The 18,914-nt window shown below is 39.7% G+C and overlaps 1 protein-coding gene across 1 annotated transcript; it reads left to right on the forward strand.

Moving 5' to 3' along the window:
• Window positions 1–827: 827 nt before the first annotated feature.
• On the forward strand, window positions 828–18,714 carry exoc3 (exocyst complex component 3). The gene is made up of 16 exons (XM_061084632.1): window positions 828–959; window positions 1,357–1,539; window positions 2,275–2,494; window positions 3,286–3,458; window positions 5,093–5,305; window positions 5,580–5,758; window positions 8,588–8,704; window positions 9,133–9,250; window positions 9,894–10,019; window positions 13,285–13,385; window positions 14,066–14,176; window positions 15,806–15,947; window positions 16,440–16,562; window positions 16,798–16,959; window positions 17,112–17,233; window positions 18,323–18,714. The coding sequence occupies exons 2-16, from the start codon at window positions 1,372–1,374 to the stop codon at window positions 18,525–18,527; spliced, it is 2,280 nt and encodes a 759-aa protein (XP_060940615.1). The 5' UTR covers window positions 828–959; window positions 1,357–1,371; the 3' UTR covers window positions 18,528–18,714.
• The last annotated feature ends 200 nt before the right edge of the window (window positions 18,715–18,914 follow it).

The following is an 18,914-nucleotide window of genomic DNA, read 5'->3' on the forward strand; positions in this document are numbered from 1 at the left end:
ACCACCATCCCTCCACACCGAACGGGACAACAGGCAGACATGTTGCTGAGCTAGACATTTTTCATATGGTCCTCAAATTACATCAGATAGGATGCAATACCTCCTTCATATGGATTCTAGTTCAGGGGGGAGTGGACGGTAACGAAAGGCAGCCATATTAGCAAAATTTCATTAAAACTAACGACAATCAACAATCAGGTACCACTAAGCCAGGCAGAAATAAAAACAGTCATTAACGAATACACTCACAAAACATGGCAAGAATACTGGGATTTAAACAACACAGGAAGAGATTTGTACAAAATTCAAAAACATCTAAGCACTGGTAGAAGAGAGAAAGTCATCAGGATTAAATGATACACTTCATGAAATAGGCTTGGCTTTGGTGATGTTTCTGACGCCAGTACATAAAATATGAACTCATTAATATGGTGTCTGTCTTTATTCAATTCATACAATGGCGGGGTCAAAAGGGAAAGTGGAAACAAATTTGGCAGATGGTTTTGATTTGACTGTGCTAGTGTTACTAGGGATAACATTTAACACGTAAAATAGTGACAACATTTTATTCATTTTAATTAAAAAATTAAAACTTTTCCACAGTGCTGTGTTTCAGCCGGTTTCTTTTCTTTTTTCCAAACACGCGCAATAGAGACCCAAGTCCACAAAATGTAAGGGGGGGGGGCCGATTGAGTTTCGCTGCCCCTATATTTCGATTCGCACGCAAAACCCGCGAACCATTTCCTGACTCAGTCACGTGGTACGGCCAGCTCCGCCTTCTCGCGAGGCTTCGAACGTCACCACATACGTCATCAACACAAGCCTCGACCCGGAAAGACACATCAATAGCTGTAAGGAGGAAGTGGAACCATAACAGCGCAAACACGTATTTAAAATTGCTCTTTATATTTGTCGACATGGATTTCATCTTCATAATGTTTATGCTTTAAATCCCTCTGGTAAGTATTTACTGGGATTGTATAATGAGCTTGTTTCACAGGCGGTAAGATAGTGTTAGCCTCTCTCGGTTTGTTGTTAGCCTAGCTTATACTGTCAAGTGTATTAAACTCTAATGTTTTAAAAGACACCTTGTATGTCACAGTAAATAGGATATCCTTCTGTTAGAGTAAACAATATGCCACTTTAGGTAACCGCTTTGTGGTTAGCTGCTTGCAATATTATGTTTTAACGTAACTCAATGCTTTATTGAACCAGTTAGGCCATTTAACAGGGCATCAACTGAACAGCTCTAAGAAGAAGATGTAACAAAGGATGTGGCATAACTGTCCTTCTGTGCTTCTGTTGTGCTGCAATTGTTGGTGACACAAAGTGTAACACTCTGTGTTTCTCTTTAAGCCTCGGAGCATTTACATGAAGCCCTCAGAGAGAAATACTATGGAAGAGACAAGTCGGGAGGCGGTTGCCACTGCAGTGCAGCGGGTGGCAGGAATGCTGCAGAGATCTGATCAGCTGGACAAAGTGGAGCAGTACAGACGAAGAGAGGCTCGCAAAAAGGCCTCAGTGGAAGCCAGGCTGAAGGTGATGTGTTAACAGACAGCAGGGTGCAATAAAGGATACACTCTTTCATTTGATGTATTCACTCATTCTTCTGTTCACAAATAACTGTTTTGTAAGTAAAATCTCAGAAACAATTGGAAAGCCTCACATTTTCTTCAAATGTCAGCCATCTGAAAACCATATTTAATCACACTGCCAACAGATAGTGAAAAGCAGGTATTTATCACCAGTCCTCAGAAGCTAGGACCAGGGAATGGTTGATATATTTGCTTGGTAAATGATCAGTGATGAAAATTGGATTTTATATGCTAAATTAATAAAGTTGTTAAGTATTCAAAGAACATGTCAGTGAAGCTTGCACGTCACAGTAACACAGCAAATGCAGTTAAAGTTGCTTCATACCAGTTAATTCTACTGAAACAAACTTCTCCTTCCTTCCTGTTACCTCCCAGTTCCCCCCTAACTAAATTAAGGCAATATTGAGATATCCTAATGTTTATAAGGCCAAAAATATATTTTGAGGCCACCCTTGGCCTTTCAAAACCAAAAATTGAGTCTGTTAATCTGCGAGTCTAAGTGAACCCTTGTGCAAATTTTGAAAGGATTTCATAGGTGTCTATAAGATAATGCTTTCACAAGGCAAAGAGTGGTTATGTGAGGTCACATTGACCTATACCTCTGGCCTCCTTGTTCCCAAGAAGAACAAATTAAAGTAACGATAAAGTCTGTTTTTTGACCACCCCTAACATGCATCAGGCAGCCATCCAGTCCCAGTTGGATGGTGTTCGCACTGGTCTGACCCAGCTGCACAGTGCCCTGCTGGATGTCAAAGATATCCAGAGCTCATTGGCTGATGTGAGTAAGGATTGGAGGCAGAGCATCAACACCATTGAGAACCTGAAAGATGTCAAAGATGCTGTAGTTCAACACAGTCAGCTGGCCTCCGCTGTGGAAAACCTTAAAAACATTTTCTCTGGTAAGTTCATTTCAAGCCCACACAAAAGATGTGTCTTGTGTGTTACAAATCACAGGCAATATCAACAGTAGACAACATTAAATCTCAGTTGATTGAAATTGCACATACTCTCAACCAATGAATTGGTTACAGAGAAAAAAAATCTGCTCAGAATGTCCATAATGTCTAGATAAGCCACAGTGCATTGAGTAATTTAAGTGCTTGTTCTAATATGTTTGCACTCAAAGCATCAAACGTTAAACCCAGAGCTGATTGAGCATCTTAACACAGACAGGTTATTCTTCTGCTTTTAAATGATTTTGGCTGTTGAGCTCTGATATTAAAACTGCCGTTCACACTCTACTTTTACATGGCATGAAGCTGTAACTGTAAGCAGGATATTGTTTTCCCCTGTGTTTTTGTCTAAATGGTCTGTTAATAGAAAATTGTTTGTATTTTTATAGCTAGTTTCTAGTCTTGATGACCAGGTATAAATGAATCGAGTCCCTGTGCGTAGGCTAGGTGCGTACTTAGATGCAGAAGAATGAATTGGACTTCACACTTGTCTAACCAAGTGGTCAGGTGATGGATCCATCAATTGTCCAGTCAAACTGGATACTCCTGCTTTAGAGAAGACACTATTATTGCTGAAACATCCTGGGCCTTCGATTGGTTTGAGGCAACAAGGAATCCATGAATATTGACTCTGTCTCATAATGGAAAGAAAAAGTTATTGTCTTGACCCTGTTACAGATGAACTTTTCTCCTGCTATCTCTTAAGCAATCTGTCTGTCACTTTGCTGTATTTACAGTACCTGAAATTGTTGCTGAGACGCAGCAACTGATAGAGCAGGCAGACCTGCTGCAAGCCCACAGGAAGCTGATAGAGCTGGAGTGTTCACGGGATGACCTCATGTATGAGCAGTATCGTATGGACAGCAGGAACACCAGTGACATGAACCTCATCTCGATCTACTTTGAAGATGTAAGTAACTTAACTGAAACACCAGAGAATCGTACAGCATCAGTGTGGTTTAGGGCTGCAACTAACTATTATTTTGATAATCAATTTATCTGTTTATCTTTTTTCAAATCATTGGATAAAAGGACAAAAGCTACATTTGACTCTTTCCAGCAGTTTATTCCAAAAGCAACCTCATCTTCTTGTACAAGGCTGTTTCTAAATGTATTATAGATTTCTGCAACTTAATTAAGAATATAATTTCAGGTACAGATATCTACAATTTAATTCTGACTAGTCATTATCTAAGTTCAAGATATCTTTCTGTATGTCTTTGAATGTCTTCGCCATATTTCAAATGTTGACAGACGGTGTCGTTAATTTACAGTTAAATTACAGTAGATGCTGCTACGGTGTGTGCCATGTATTATATCAAACCTGACTAATCGATAACTAAATTGGTCGCCTGAATATTTTTTTAATCTAGTATAATCGTTTAGTTGTTGCAGCCCTAGTGTGGTTAGGGAGACATTGTAAAAAGTGTGTGTGTGCTTTGTTACCTTGATAAAGTATAATCAATGTGATCCAAACAGCACACATATTTTCCTTGATTAATCTCTTATCCATTCCACGTTTTGGACATTTTGGATCACTGTTGAGCTTCCGTCACTAATTCAGCCCTTCCTTATCAGATGATGTTCTTGTAGTGTGAATAATTGGGAGGATCTTTCAGATTTTACTGATGTTGTTCTAATAAGGATCCAAAAGTAAAACTGTTTTAAATGAAAATGTTTTCAGCATAATTGCTAGCATGCCTTATCTCTGTTTTAATGATGAAATCAAGGCTCGGAAAAGTACATAATGTTGACTTTACCATGTAAGAGATCAGATTATTTCAATACCTCAATATTTTCTCCCTCAACCTTTATTCTCTCTGAACACAACTAGCAGTACCCTCTAACAATTTGAGGAAGATTGCTGCCTTGAACCAAGCAGCAGTCAAGGCAAACAATACAAGTTTAAAGTTTAAAAAAAAGGTTGCGTTAATAATATATAAAACATGTTTTCCTAATATCTTGCAGCCCTAATACAAACCTAAGAAAACTAAATCAACAGAGTTTTAGGTCCCTTAAAAGAGGCCAATTTTGCTTGAGCCTTTGCATTAAACCAGGCTCCACCCTCAGCCCTGGTATTTTGCCGGACCAGGAAGGACAACTCCAGGCAAATAACTCAACTGGGTTCATGCTACACCCACCTCAGATACTTACCCCCTGTATCCTGACATGAGTGCAGATACACCATCATGTCTTTTTTAATACAAAGATTTATCTTTACAAGAATAATGTGTAGATATAAACTATTATCCCTTTCACTGAGTGCAGAGACATCTTTGTTGTAGGAAGACTTTGTAGTGAACACCATATTCTTGCTGCAGGAGACATCAATTACTAATTAAACGAGTTTAAACCAATCTTCCAATTTAGAAATATCAATTAATTTGCAAACAATGACCCTCATTGTAGAAGAGTTAGTAGCTTTAGTCTTAAACTACAGACAGTTCATTTCACTTTTGAATAAATAAATGAGTTATAATTTGTTTTATTTATGTTAAGTTAAATATTTAAGGTAGTCAGATTATAGCCTCTGTTCTTTTCCAGGTTCAGGGCTTGTCAGATGAGCTGGCAAAACAGTTATGGATGGTACTACAGAGGTCCATGGTAACAGTTCGCCGTGACCCTACTATGCTGGTGTCAGTGGTTCGTATTATTGAGAGGGAGGAGAAGATCGATCGGCGTATGGTTGACCGTAAAAAGCAGACTGGGTTCATCCCACCTGGGCGACCCAAACAATGGAAGGACAAGATGTTTGAGGTAAGAAGAGGGATCAGAGTAATAATTGTATTCATTCATGAAGAATATTAGTTTGGCAGTTGGATTGAAGTTTATTTTTCCTTTGTACTCAGTTCGCTCCCTGCGTCTGTTGTTTTTCTTCACCCAACTCTTCATCATCTACTTCTGATGAGAATTTATCCTTCTCTTCTTTGATCCCTTCATCCTCATCTTGCTCATCTTGTTCTTTTGGATTTTGTTTTGGAATAAACCTCAGACAGAGCCATGCTCACTCAGCCCTGTGTATCTGTTGTAGGTGTTGGAGGGAACAGTCAGCACTCGCATTGAGGGCTCCCAGTCGGTGACGAGAGACGAAGATAAAATGTGGCTGGTTCGTCTTCTCGAAATAACCAGGAAATATGTTCTGGATGACCTCATTGTTGTCAAGAACCTCATGGTGCAGTGCTTTCCCCCACACTACAACACTTCCAACAGGTAATGGATACAGACAGTTTTTCTGTCAACACAGATAAAGTTTCAGACACATTCCCTCACTCCACTTTTGTTGGTCCTACGTATATTTTCACTGGCTCAGCAGCTGACAATTATATAGGGGCCCTATATTGCAACATTTATAGTGAAAAGAAATTTCAGTCGATCCGTTAAACCAAGCCTTTTCAATGATTCTCCCCATCACATTTGGGGTTAATGAAACGTCAGATAAACTGATTCATACTGTCCAATACGTGCCCCATTGGATTTAGGTTAGTGGAACGTGAGGGCCAGTCAATGACATAGATGCCTTCGTCATCATGGATCTGCCTACATAGGGGTAACGAGGACATTAGCAGAACACAAAATGATGTCCACTAATGGGTAGGGATGGGTGTTTTATCCAATACCGGTGCTTAACCGATACTTTTAAAATGATACCGGTGCCTTAACGGTGCCTGAACCGATACTTTAAAAAAAAAAAAAAAAGTGCACAAAACGACACTTGACAACATTTAAGAAAGGCTTTTTTTATTGCCAAATATATGAACTGTTTAAAGTAGATTATAAATAAATACAAAACACTTTTTTAACTTAAAACTATGAATAATATATACTCTAAACTTAAATAAATAAAAACAAAACACACACACTCTGACTTGTGACTCTGATTTCGGTGCCTGAGCCAATTGAAGACTGAGGGTCGCTTTTCCATCACTCGGTGACCCCCGTGTCTCCGCGGCTGGGGCTGTCACAGCTAGGCTTCGGCCCGCCTTCGTCCCCCCAAAATGCAGACGCTTTTATGAAACCTTACTCGCCGTGGTCTTCGTTCCTCCCGCCCCCAGCCTTTCCAAGCCGACCCAGAGTAGTGGCGCACCGCCACGGAAGAAATGCGCCCGGCGGGGGCCAGCCAGCGCCACGGAGAGGTCTCGCGAGGAGATCCTCCCACACCTGCACAGAAGCCCTGACGCATGCGTAACGCGGGCAGCACGGATACAAGAGTTTGTCCACCGGCAGCCGCGCCCGACTCATGCGGGAGGCGCCCCTTCGCATGAAGGAAGGAGTGGAAGTGTGAGGAGGCGGAAGGAACGAAGACCTCAGTCTTCAATTGGCTCAGGCACCAAAATGAAGAACCGAAATCTGCGTTGCATTTTGGTCCGGGTAGGTACCGGTTGTATTGGAACCGGTGTCATATTGGAACCGGTTCTCGGTACCCAACCCTACTAATGGGACCTGTCCTTACTGAACTGTGTAGTAATTATTTGTATTCTCCCCTGGTTAACTATGGCTGTCACTTTCTTACTTAAGTTATTTTTACAAAAGACTAATGACAAAATAAACACTCATTCATAAATACATTTGAATAGTAAAATAAATATCCATTAAGGTGCCTAAACAGATTTTTTTCTTAAAAGAAATTTAGTTGTCCACATTGTTTGCAGAGAGGCTTTGATGCCCTGCTGCCACTAACATTGTCTCCGCTGTGGAGGACACTCTCACTTTAGAGACATAGGTTAATAAAGGGCTAGTTTGACTTGCTGGCTGAAATGCGGACGGGAGGGAAGTTCGTACCGGGAATGGATTACTTTCAGCCTGTATTTGAATCCTGCTTTCTCAATAACAGATAATTGTTGCATGTTGCATGTTCGCTTCTCAGTGGGACAGCCCTAAAACCGATGCTATTGGTTTGCAGTGACTAGAGTGACAAACCTATAATATCCAAATAACATCTGCGCTAGTGCAAGTGAATCAATGACATTGGAAAATGAAAAGCTTGTATATTCTGCATTATTTCATGTATGTATCAAAAGCACACAGGCTGCTAACAGTGGTCTGTTTGCAACACTACCAGGATGCTTTGTAATTAGAGGAGCAGTTAAGTTCAGTAACATCGTTGCTATACAGGGGCTCAATCAAGTGCATTGTGTGTCTTCAAAGAGGGGGGGTTCCAAATGAAATTCTGTGAAAGTACGGGACCATAGTGCAAACAAAAATATTGCTAGCATGCTACACACGGTCACAGTCTTTTGTTTTAAGGTTGTTGTGAAAAACGTGACCACACCACATTCAAATGATCTTAAACCAAGGTCTTACAACCATATCATAATTTTTGAATCCGTATTAATTGAGAAAATACTACATTAAGACATTCTGGGTACCCCTACGTTCCAAATGATGGTCTGATGAATCGCAGTTTGGCCTTCTATAAAGCCCTACGCCTTAGCCCTACCCCTCCGTCCCAACAGGTATCGGGACAGTCTACCCCTACACCTGAACACCCAAAATGAAGGGGAAAGGCCAAGGGGTGAAATGGGATTGGGCTTTAAATGATGGGGGGGAGTCTGCACACTCCTAAGTGTTTTCGGTTCAAATACATTATCGTTTTTTTTACCATTGTTATGTTATTTTGTTCTTAACAAATTATATAATGTACTTCAGTAAAGATTTAGAACCTGAATAATTCGTTCATCAAGTTCTGATGTGTGATAAGAGTCTTTACATTTTTTTGAGCAGTGTACATACACAGTGCCAAAGCAGGTGAAATTGATTCACACTCACCTGTGCTTTCTTAAGCACAGGAGTTCACTGACTTGGTTTTGTACTGTCACAATTAAGTGTTCCCTTACCGAGCAGTGTATATATGTATGTCTAAGTAGGTAGATTATAAACCCCACTGCCCCTGACAGCTATGCTGCCAGTGTGTATGACTGCTGTGTGATCTATCCTATACATCTATATGTATATGAGTGAATATGTATGTATGTATGTATGCATGCATGTGTACAGACCATTTAAGATTAACATGTGCAATTTTGCATACGTGTGTCTCAGGTTTTTCAGTCTCTATCACAATGCTGTGTCCACTCGTGTCAAAGAACTGGCTGCTGAGGACTTGGAGGCAAATGAGATCGTGTCTATGTTAACATGGGTTCTCAACACATACAAGAGGTACACAAATAATTGTAAATACTTAAACTAGCTGCATGTGAATTAGGTATATAATTTTGGACTTTCACCAGTTCAAAGACAAAACTTTATTAGTTAGTAATCACATAGAAAACAAGGGGTTCTGTTCATACAATTAAAAAAAATTCCATTATCGAGCCGATAATATATTGGACGGAGATATATTGTGCATCCCTTATAGTTTGTATGATATCCCTTCACATCTAGAGTCTAAATTACAGTCTGATACAGTATTATTGATAATCTTGTTATAATACATTCGCAAATCATATTTACCAAAAGATCCAACAGTTAATTGTAAGTGAAATATGTATCAACTCAATATGTGTTATCACAAGCTTATAGAATCCAAGAGGCACCTGCAGATGGAAACTGTTATTAATCAAAGTGTGTTCTTGTGTATGTTTCAGTGTGGAGATGATGGGCCATCCAGAGCTCCATTCAGAGTGTGACATCAACCAGCTGGAACCTCTGCTGCCTCAGGATGTGGTGAATGACCTGCTCAGCAAATATGTCCAGACTTTTACAGTAAGCACCACACACCAAGAGGGAAGTGCATGCATATTGACTGAATTAGTAATTTAGTTTGACGCCTTTATACAGTACACATCATACTTGCCTATATTTCAATTGGAACAATGTTAGAAAATTATCCTTTTGTTTACTTCAGAAAAGTTCACATGGTCAACTGGACTTTATTGTTTCTTTTCATCACTCATCCAAGAGTTTTCTTCAGTTCTTACCAACTAATGGGAGGTTTTTAGGTGATAAACCTCTGTGTGTCATTTGTTGAAAGTTATTATGTTAAGCAGGAAGGTCAGTGAAACCCCCACTAGTTAGTGGGTTGCTGGGGTCCGTTCCAGTCAAGGTGCAAATGGCTTGTTGATATCTGTAAATCGTAGACTAGCTCTGCTATTGTGTGAAGGCCGATTTATAGTCGGATTTTACGCAGGCACGCAAGACACACAACGTGCCCCTTGCGTGCTTGCGTACCCCCTCTTGCGGCTTGCAAGCGTCAATTTTTCTAACTATACGACAAAGCTACGCAAGCCTCATGCAGCCCGCAAGGCTGTGATTGTACAGCAAGGCTGTACTATAAATCGGCCTTGAGTCATTAGGGTCACAGTGGTTTGGGTGTTTTTTTGCTAAGGGTGATTGTCCATGTCTTCAGTCAAATATAACAGGCTGGCTGAGGAAGGCCCTGGAAACAGATAAAAAAGACTGGCAGAAAGAAACGGAGCCTGAGGCTGACCAAGACGGATACTACCAGACCACACTGCCAGCCATTGCATTTCAGGTACCCCCCACACAAGCACACTCTCAATTCACTTCAGACCATGCTGTATTCCTGACCCTGAATAATCAATCAATCAATCAAATTTAAATTGTATAGCCCATATTCACAAATCACAATTTGTCTCATAGGGCTTAAATAAGGTTTAACATCCTCTGCTCTAAACCCCCCCAACAAGAGTAAGGAAAAACTATGAGAAAGGAACTTAATGGAAAGTAAATGAATTGATGGATAATTGTTAGTAATGGTAGAGTATCTGAGTAGACATATTGTATATCAAGCAGTCTTGTTGTAAATAATAGTCCACAATTAGGATCCACCACCACAATCAGATGCCACCATAATTCACAATCCATCCTCATGATCCACTGCCGCCATGAGGATCCACTATCAGCTGCCACATCGATCATGCTCCACCACCACTATCCACAATTAACTGCCATACGATACAGGATCTTCCAATACGATCACAATCCTCTGGCATGATACAGGATTCGCCATTTCGATCCCAATATCTAATTCATGATCCACCATCATATTTCATGATGTGGGCGCAGCTGCAGCCCTGAATCTGCAAACGTTAAGACACAAGGTCTCCGGGGAAGAAGTCAAGTCAGTAACCTGTATCGATGAGACATTAATGTCTTTAATATGATAAAGAGGGAGAAGAGAAAAGAGAAGCTCCATGTGTCCCCTGACATTCTAGACCAGAGGTGGGCAAACTTTTTGACTCGCGGGCCACAATGGGTTCCAAAATTTGACAGAGGGGCCGGGCCAGGAACAGATGGATGGAGTGTTTTTGTGAACTAATATAAATGACATTTAAAAATCCTTACATGAAAGGATTTTGCCTTTACCAAGTAGCATAGCACTTATTTAAGGCCATTTAACAAAAACCCGCCTTCAGAAAAAGGCTTGCTAGCCTTTGCTATTTCGAATGCCCCCCCAAAAAACATGCCTTGGTAGAATACTCTTTAATCGCAGTTTGTCTGTGAAAAAAAATGTTGCTGAGTCTGTAAATAAGTCGCCAACCTCTGAGCTGCAGCAACCCGTTCTTGCGTTGACTGACTTCGTAGCAAAGTGACGGCTGATGTTGTACTCTCTGTAAACTGCGACAGTTTCTCGGCATATCAGGCATACAGCCTTCGATTGGACTTCAGTGAAAAAGTATTTTGTTGTCGACTCCGTGTTAAACACTCGGCACTCATTGTCCACTTTTCGTTTCCTTGATCCTCTCATTTTACAGAAGGGCTCACAGGACAAAGGGAAAAAGTCAAGGGAGATCATGTGCCCTTTCGTGCCCTATACACCACACTCCCGGGCAAATTTAATTTAGCTGACGCTTTTATCCAAAGCAACTTACAATAAGTGCATTCAACCCCGAGGGTTCAAACCCAGAACAACAAGAATCAAGATAGTACGATTTCTTCAAAAATAAAGCAAAACTACAAAGTTCTATAAGTACCTGCCATTTAAGTGCTACAAAATTGTCAGTTTCCAAAAAAAAAATTAAAAAAATATTTTTTTTTAAATTAAATTTTTTTTTTTTTTTTTTTTTACAAGTTCGGCGGGCCGGATTAAAAAGCCCAACGGGCCGTGTACGGCCCGCGGGCCTTACTTTGCCCATGTCTGTTCTAGACCTACAGCAGCATAACTACAATCAGGTCCAAGACAAACCATAACCAGCTCTAACAATAAGCTTTATCATAAAGGAAGGTTTTAAGCCTACTCTTAAACGTAGGGAGGCAGACACCCTGTGTGCCTCCCGAACTGAAAGTGGGAGATGATTCCACAGGAGAGGAACTTGATAGAATTTGATGATCAATAGTGTTGAATGCTGCACTAAGCTGATCTGCTTCTCACCGAGTTAACTTCCCAACACAAACAGGCTAACTCAGTCACGCTGACCACAGAGTGGCAACAGAGACCACTCTGAAATTGCATCTGACCAGATAATGCTGGCACAGTTGTGTGAGGCGAGTTAAGAAAGTACTGCAGGAGATGCTCAAGGGCTCCCCAAGTCCTGCACAGCTTGTCCGTGCAGAACTTGGGGAGCCCTTGAGAGGATGCCATCAGGTCCCACTACTTCTTGCCTTGAGCTCATGTCTCACCTGGGACCGATTTGAGAACTGGGGGTTTGTGCCGGATGTAGGGGGCTAGTGGGTAAGGTGGTGTCTGGTCTAGAAGGTCTCATTTGTCAAATACTGCTCATGGACACAAGACCCGCAAGAATTAAATGAATTTGACTTTTTTAGAAATGTGTCTATTTCTATCTATTTTAACAGAGCATTTAAAATGGTGTAAGAAGTGCAGGTACAATTGCAGTATGGTTATATCTCCTGTAAAATCATCTCAGGAGAAAAAGAAATACAGTTAATGCTGTGATATGTTGTTACTGCATTATAGTTTGTGCCAAAATGTAGTTCATATGTCTGTCTCATGTAGAGTTCCTTGTGAAACTATTGATTTTCTTTTAAATGTGCAGAGGACAGCTTAAATAGGGCAATATCGCGTTAACCATTAACAAAACTGTTGAGAGCAGTTTTAAGTTGCAGCCTAAGTTGCCATGGCAGCATATCTTGGGTTAAACCTTTCAACCTTTCAATGCACCAGTTAACCGTGAAGCTACTCCCAATGTAACAAAGTCACCCCTGAAGTTCCCTGATAAGCTGGTAAACTTGCTTCGTAGTACAGGCCCCAGATGAATCGTACAGGTTTTAACCAGATTCGGAACAAACTAATGTGTTGTTTTCAAGCATCGTTATTGCCCGCTGCTCTGCAGGAGTGTACTTTTGTGGAGGAGGGTCCCATCCAGTCTTCTTTATATAATTATTTTGCTCTTGGCCGCTTCAACATCAAAGCCACTTCATTCTGCTCTTGTGTTCCAACATCCTCCTAGAAATTCCAACTTCAGTTGAAGACTGACTCACTAAGGCCTTGCAGATGTAATAGTCTTAAGACGTAAAAGATAGCCTACTGCATTAAATTGTCTTCATGTATATCAGGGTCTCTTCTCTTTAAATGGTACATGCATACAATCATTTTGCAGTTTTCGCTAAAACAAAATCGATACAAATGAGCAATTTTTATTTCAATTTGGACATTGCACCGTTGTGACCTGTGGTTAACTGAAAAAAGTGGAAGGTTTGAATATCTCCTCTAGCCATTTTTTTTTAGCTTGCTGATGTGATTGATAAAAACATTTTCTAACAACATTAATTAACTGATTCTGTACCTAATTTTCATGTATTTTCACATCACTTGTCAGATGTTTGAGCAGAATCTTCAAGTTGCTGCACAGATTGATGGGGATTTCAAAGAGCAAGTTCTGAAGCTGTGCCTGAAACAGATGAACACTTTCCTCATCAGGTATTTTTGACTTTCTTACTAAAATCTTTTTAACATAATTTTAGAATTATGGAATTTATTCACGATCACCAACAGCCAGGGGTGTTAATCTAAAAATTTGAAAAAGGTAGTTAGATCGACCTGCTATTAAAGGTTTCGATGTGTTATTTTATTTAAACAGAGCTGTTAAAGATAAGTTTATTTAGATTGTTTACATTTTAAGCTTCTTAACTTTTTTCTCCCAGTTGTTGTGCCAATGACTTAAATTTAAAAAGCCAAACACAAATGTTTGCAACACTTCCTGTACCTGCTCTTCATTGTGTCTGTCCATTGACTGAATTAATTTATTTTTCAAAAGCTTTTATTCTGAAATATTTGCCGTAGATGCACGGCTTCAGTTTAAAAGTTATTAAAAGTTAACATAAATAACTTTAGGTAACCGACTGTAGTTTCTGTTCTGCCTGTAGCACCTAATGGAAAGCAAAAAGCAAGCCAAAATTACCAATTTCGTCAGCAAAGGAAGCTGTCAGATTCAATTTAGATTGATTCGAATTCAAAAAATTACATGGATAACATGAAAACATGGGTAGAATAATAACATTTATAATATCGTTTCTATGTAAAAAGTGATGAATTGAATGAATGCCTGCAATAATTAAAATTATTAGTGTGAACCTCACAGATGTTTGTGTTGTATGTAGGTACAGAGAAGAGGCAGTGGCCTACAAAGAAGACCACTTGAGAGACAGAAAGCTGCCTCAGTGTTACGTTCAGTACATGATAGCCATCATCAACAACTGCCAGACATTCAAGTAAGAATTGATCTTGTCCATGCTCTTGTATATACACTTTTTTTTACATTTCTGTCAGAATGTCAAAATGTTTGATTCATGTCCATTTCAGTTGAGTTTGTTCATCATAACCTAAGGTTATTATTTTGGGGGGATTTAAGCTGTTTCATGCGGTTGCTACTCAAGATTCACTACATTTAAAAGGACAACAAATTACTTACTTAAATAACATGATACATACTTGAACATTAATAACAAAATAAACCCAACCCAAATAGTAAATGAAACAATCCGCATAATCTATCAGGTTAGCAGTCAGTTACATAACCTGATAATAAGAAAAAGGGAAACTTGATTTACACTTTTTATTAATTTTCAAATACAAGCACTTTTTAGAGATGCATTTTAAAAAGCTTTATCTTTATAAAAGGTGATTGCATTATTCTTTAGTTGTTTGTCAGTTGTTGATTGATTGTTGATTAATCTTTCAATATATATTGCACCTAATTCCTGGTCTACGAGATGTTCTCAGAGAATCAAAAATGGGTGAATATCCATCATGGCTAACTTTTATTTTCTAAGCGGCTTCTTCGTCGAGCACATTGAGCTGAACTTGTGTGTCAAATTTCAAGGCTTGGCATTTTCTAAAACTGGTTCTCGCTTTAAGGGCTTGAACCCTAATTTGAATGAACAAAAATATACACTCACCGGCCACTGTATTAGATACACCTTGCTACTACCGGATTGGACCCCCTTTTTCCTTCAGAACTGCCTTAATTCTTCGTAGCATAGATTCAACAAGGCGTGGCATTTAAACAAAGCTCAATTGGTACTAAGGGGCCCAAAGTGTGCCAAGAAAATATCCCCCACACCATTACACCACCACCACCATCCTGCACCGTTGATACAAGGCAGGATGGATATAAGGCAGGATTGATCCATGCTTTAATGTTGTTTACGCCAAATTCTGACCCTACCATCTGAATGTCGCAGCTGAAATCGAGACTCATCAGACCAGGCAACTTTTTTCAAGGAGTGGCACCCGGTGTGGTCTTCTGCTGCTGTATCCCATCTGCTTCAAGGTTCGACGTGTTGTGCGTTCAGAGATGGTATTCTGCATACCTTGGTTGTAACGGGTGGTGACTTGATTTACTGTTGCCTTTCTATCATCTCGAACCACCCTCTGACATCAATAATGCATTTTCGTCCACACAACTGCCGCTCACTGGATATTTTCTCTTTTTCAGACCATTCTCTTTAAACCCTAGAGATGGTTGTGCGTGAATATCCCAGAAGATCAGTTTTTGAAATACTCAGACCAGACCGTCTGGCACTAACAACCATGCCAAGTTCAAAGTCACTTAAATCCCCTCTCTTCCCTATTCTGATGCTCGGTTTGAACTTCAGCAAGTCATTTTCACCACGTCTAGATGCCTAAATGCATTGAGTTGCTGCCATGTGATTGGCTGATTAGCGATTTGTGTTAACAAGCAATTGAACAGGTGTGCCTAATAAAGACATTTTCTGATTTGTCCTGCCTTCATAATAAACCCAAAGATATTTTATACCACTGTATTTCAAATGTATTTATTATACTGTAGTTTACTATGTACTATATTATAATTCATTAATTGTTTGTGTGCTCCTCAGGGAGTCCATCAACAGTCTGAAGAGGAAGTACTCTCAGTCATCAGAGGCCACTGACAGTGATGCTGCTATAGAGAGGACGCTGAATGAGGTGGCTAAGGAGGGGTGTCAGTTCCTATTGGACGAAGTCTTTCTAGACCTTGACGTAAGGACATTTCAACTGTACTGTATCTATTGTTTATATGAAAGGTGTTTGTTCTATTTGTAGCAAAGACTGGTAACAGATTGGTAGTGAGCGCCAGGATTATTTGGTATTTTATTGGATTCTTTTGAATTGGTGTAAGCTTAACTAAAATACTATAAAATAAAATCCTGCCTTATCAGTTTTTTCACTGTCAAAGTAAAACAACTCATGTAAAAATCCTGGTTTACAAGTAGTTAGCAAATTAAAAGTAATTGTTTACAGTTACAAATCTTTGCATTTCCTTCACAGATTGTATTTATGTTGATGTCACTTGTTTTGTCAAAGGTACCACATGTGTGCACTAACTAATGCATAAATTAGTTTAAGACAATTAAAGCACCTTCCATCTTAATTGAGAGCTAAATTAAGGTAGAAAACCAGCCTTTGACATAAGGTTACTGCAGTGATTAATAATGCATTTAGTTGGTTTCATTTTGACTATGCATTTACCAGAATCACCTGAATGAGCTGCTGACCAGGAAGTGGCTGATAGGCTCGCATGCTGTGGACACCATCTGTGTGACAGTGGAGGACTACTTTAATGACTTCAACAAGATTAAGAAACCCTTCAATCAGGTAGGAATGGCACTGACCTGAGGCACTTAGCAGGGTGTCTTCAATAAATTCTAATGTTAGTTTGTTTGATAAAAGTGTTTGTCAGTATGGAGCTGACTGACTTGAAAAGCATCCAACATGTGGATGTGATATATTGTCACAGATCCACAGCTGCGAGAGAGTTGTGAGTGCCATCCTGTGTTTTAAATAGAGATTATTCATAAGATCTAATGTTGTTTGGCTGTGGTGTGCGCAGGAGATGACAAGTGAGGCCCTGCGCAGGGTGGTTGTGGAGTACATTAAAGCAGTGATGCAGAAGAGGATCACCTTTAAAAACGCTGATGAGAGGAGGGAAGGAGCAGAGAGGATGATCAAAGAGGCTGATCAGTTCAAGTTCCTCTTCAGAAAACTGGCTGCCGTGAGTTAACATATAATGGATTGTGTCATTGCAACATTATTCATGCATTTTAATTAATTATTTATGCTGCTCTCTCTGTTTAGCCAATGCAACCAGGAAAACCTGTTAGGTTTGGAAGGGCTTGCTTAACCTTTGTTGATTTTCATGTGTAGGGTGAAGACACAGACCGTCTTTGTGGTGCCATCACTGCCATTGCAGAAGTTTTTAAGCTGACTGACCCCACACTACTGTACCTTGAAGTCACCACTCTCTTGTCCAAATATCCTGACATCAGGTACAGACACACACACACACACACAAACACACACACACAATATGTTCCAGATACATATTTTTTTGTCTTTTAATTTCAAAGACCATATTCACAAATCATCCTCATCATGTGTGACATCCTCTGCCCTTAACCCTCAACAAGAGAAAGGAAAAACTACCAAACAGGGTAAAAAGAAGTTTAGTGAAGCTAATACAGGAGAAATGTGGTCTCTTTTCCTGATTCTTGTCAGGACACGTGCTGCAGCATTTAGGCACTTAAACATAGTAAGGTCAAAACCTTTAAATAATAGAAAAAGCAAGCACTTTGGCCACTGTGGAGCAAAAAAAAATCCCTTATCAACAGGAAGAGACCTGTGCAGACTCGGCTGGTTGGGATGATAAGAGAAAACTGGGGAGTGAGGAGAGATGGGTGAAAGAAGGACGATGCAAGAGAGGGGAGAGGCAGGGAAAGAAATGGGCACTGTAGGTAGGCCTATAGCAGCATTACTTAGTGATGATTCAGGTCTCACCTTAGTCAGCCCTAACAATAAGATTTATAGTAATGGTAAATGGTCTATATTTATTAAACGCTTATCTAGTCTTGATGAGTAGGACTGCTCTACCCCTCAGCCTTTATAAAAAAAGCCATTCAATTCTCAGAGTTTTTCATTCTCATGGTTTTTTTTTATATTCTCATGCACGCACCCATACACTTGGTTGTATGAAAAACTAAACTGCTCTTAAAATCAATATGTGCTGCAGCTGTCAGGTAAATTGTGAGGAAACAAACTATCTTTGTTAAATTAAAATGAATCTATAATAGTCATTAAATATGTATTCAGTTTGATAAACTTTTTCTGTGTCACATGTTAGAAGATCTGTTGTAATACCGCAGTGGACACAGGGAAAATCTGGAAAAGCTAAATGATTCCCCTAATCTATAAAAAATATCTGCTGCTCTTAATTAATTCAGCATTAATTGTAAACTGATTTCCCCCTGTCAGAATCCTGCAGATTAATGAATTTCCAGTGATCTGATTGGTCAGTAATTGGGCCGTTAACAGGTTTTGCTCTGTTGTCATGAACTTTTTTTCTTTCATACACTCCATAGGGAGGAGCACATCCAGGCATTGCTGGCAGTGCGTGGTGATGCCAGCAGGGAGATGCGCCAGATGATCATTGGGACTCTGAGTGAGAACAAAGTGTCCTATTCTGGTGTCACACAGCCCATCTTCAAAGACATCACCGTGCCCACTATGACGATGACAACAATGAATACCATGACCTCCATGGCAACTGCAAAGCTGCTCAAATAAAACTAATAAACATGCAAGCATCTCCAGCCTAACCACCATCAGACACAATAACATAAGCACATTTCTCTTTGTCCATCCAGCCATTGATATCCCTATTAAACACAATTTGCTTATTTGCAGTTGCTGCTTTTCTTTCCATAATAATGCCAGTTTCAACAAAAAAATAAAATGTCCTTGTTAAAACTGATTTACATGACTCCTTATTAGAGTTCAAAGCTTCACAGGAAGTGGTTCCCCACTTTTATTTCTCTTCTTCCTTGTCTTCTTTGCTTTTCTGGTATCAAAGTGGCTCCATATAATGCCTGTCACTCAATACTGTGCATCTTTACCTGTGAATTTTATTTACAATTTTCAATTGTCAGTGTCAAATAATCTCAAACAGTGACT

This window comes from Limanda limanda, chromosome 13 (assembly GCF_963576545.1).
Source record: "Limanda limanda chromosome 13, fLimLim1.1, whole genome shotgun sequence".
Taxonomy (NCBI): Eukaryota; Metazoa; Chordata; class Actinopteri; order Pleuronectiformes; family Pleuronectidae; genus Limanda; species Limanda limanda.

What these genes read in the sequence shown, in the direction of transcription:
- exoc3 (XM_061084632.1), top strand. Translation starts at nt 1,372, where the DNA reads ATGAAGCCCTCAGAGAGAAATACTATGGAAGAGACAAGTCGGGAGGCG. An exon ending in TCTCGATCTACTTTGAAGAT is followed by an intron (nt 3,459 to 5,092) that starts GTAAGTAACTTA and finishes GTTCTTTTCCAG; the next exon opens with GTTCAGGGCTTGTCAGATGA. An exon ending in CACTACAACACTTCCAACAG is followed by an intron (nt 5,759 to 8,587) that starts GTAATGGATACA and finishes CGTGTGTCTCAG; the next exon opens with GTTTTTCAGTCTCTATCACA.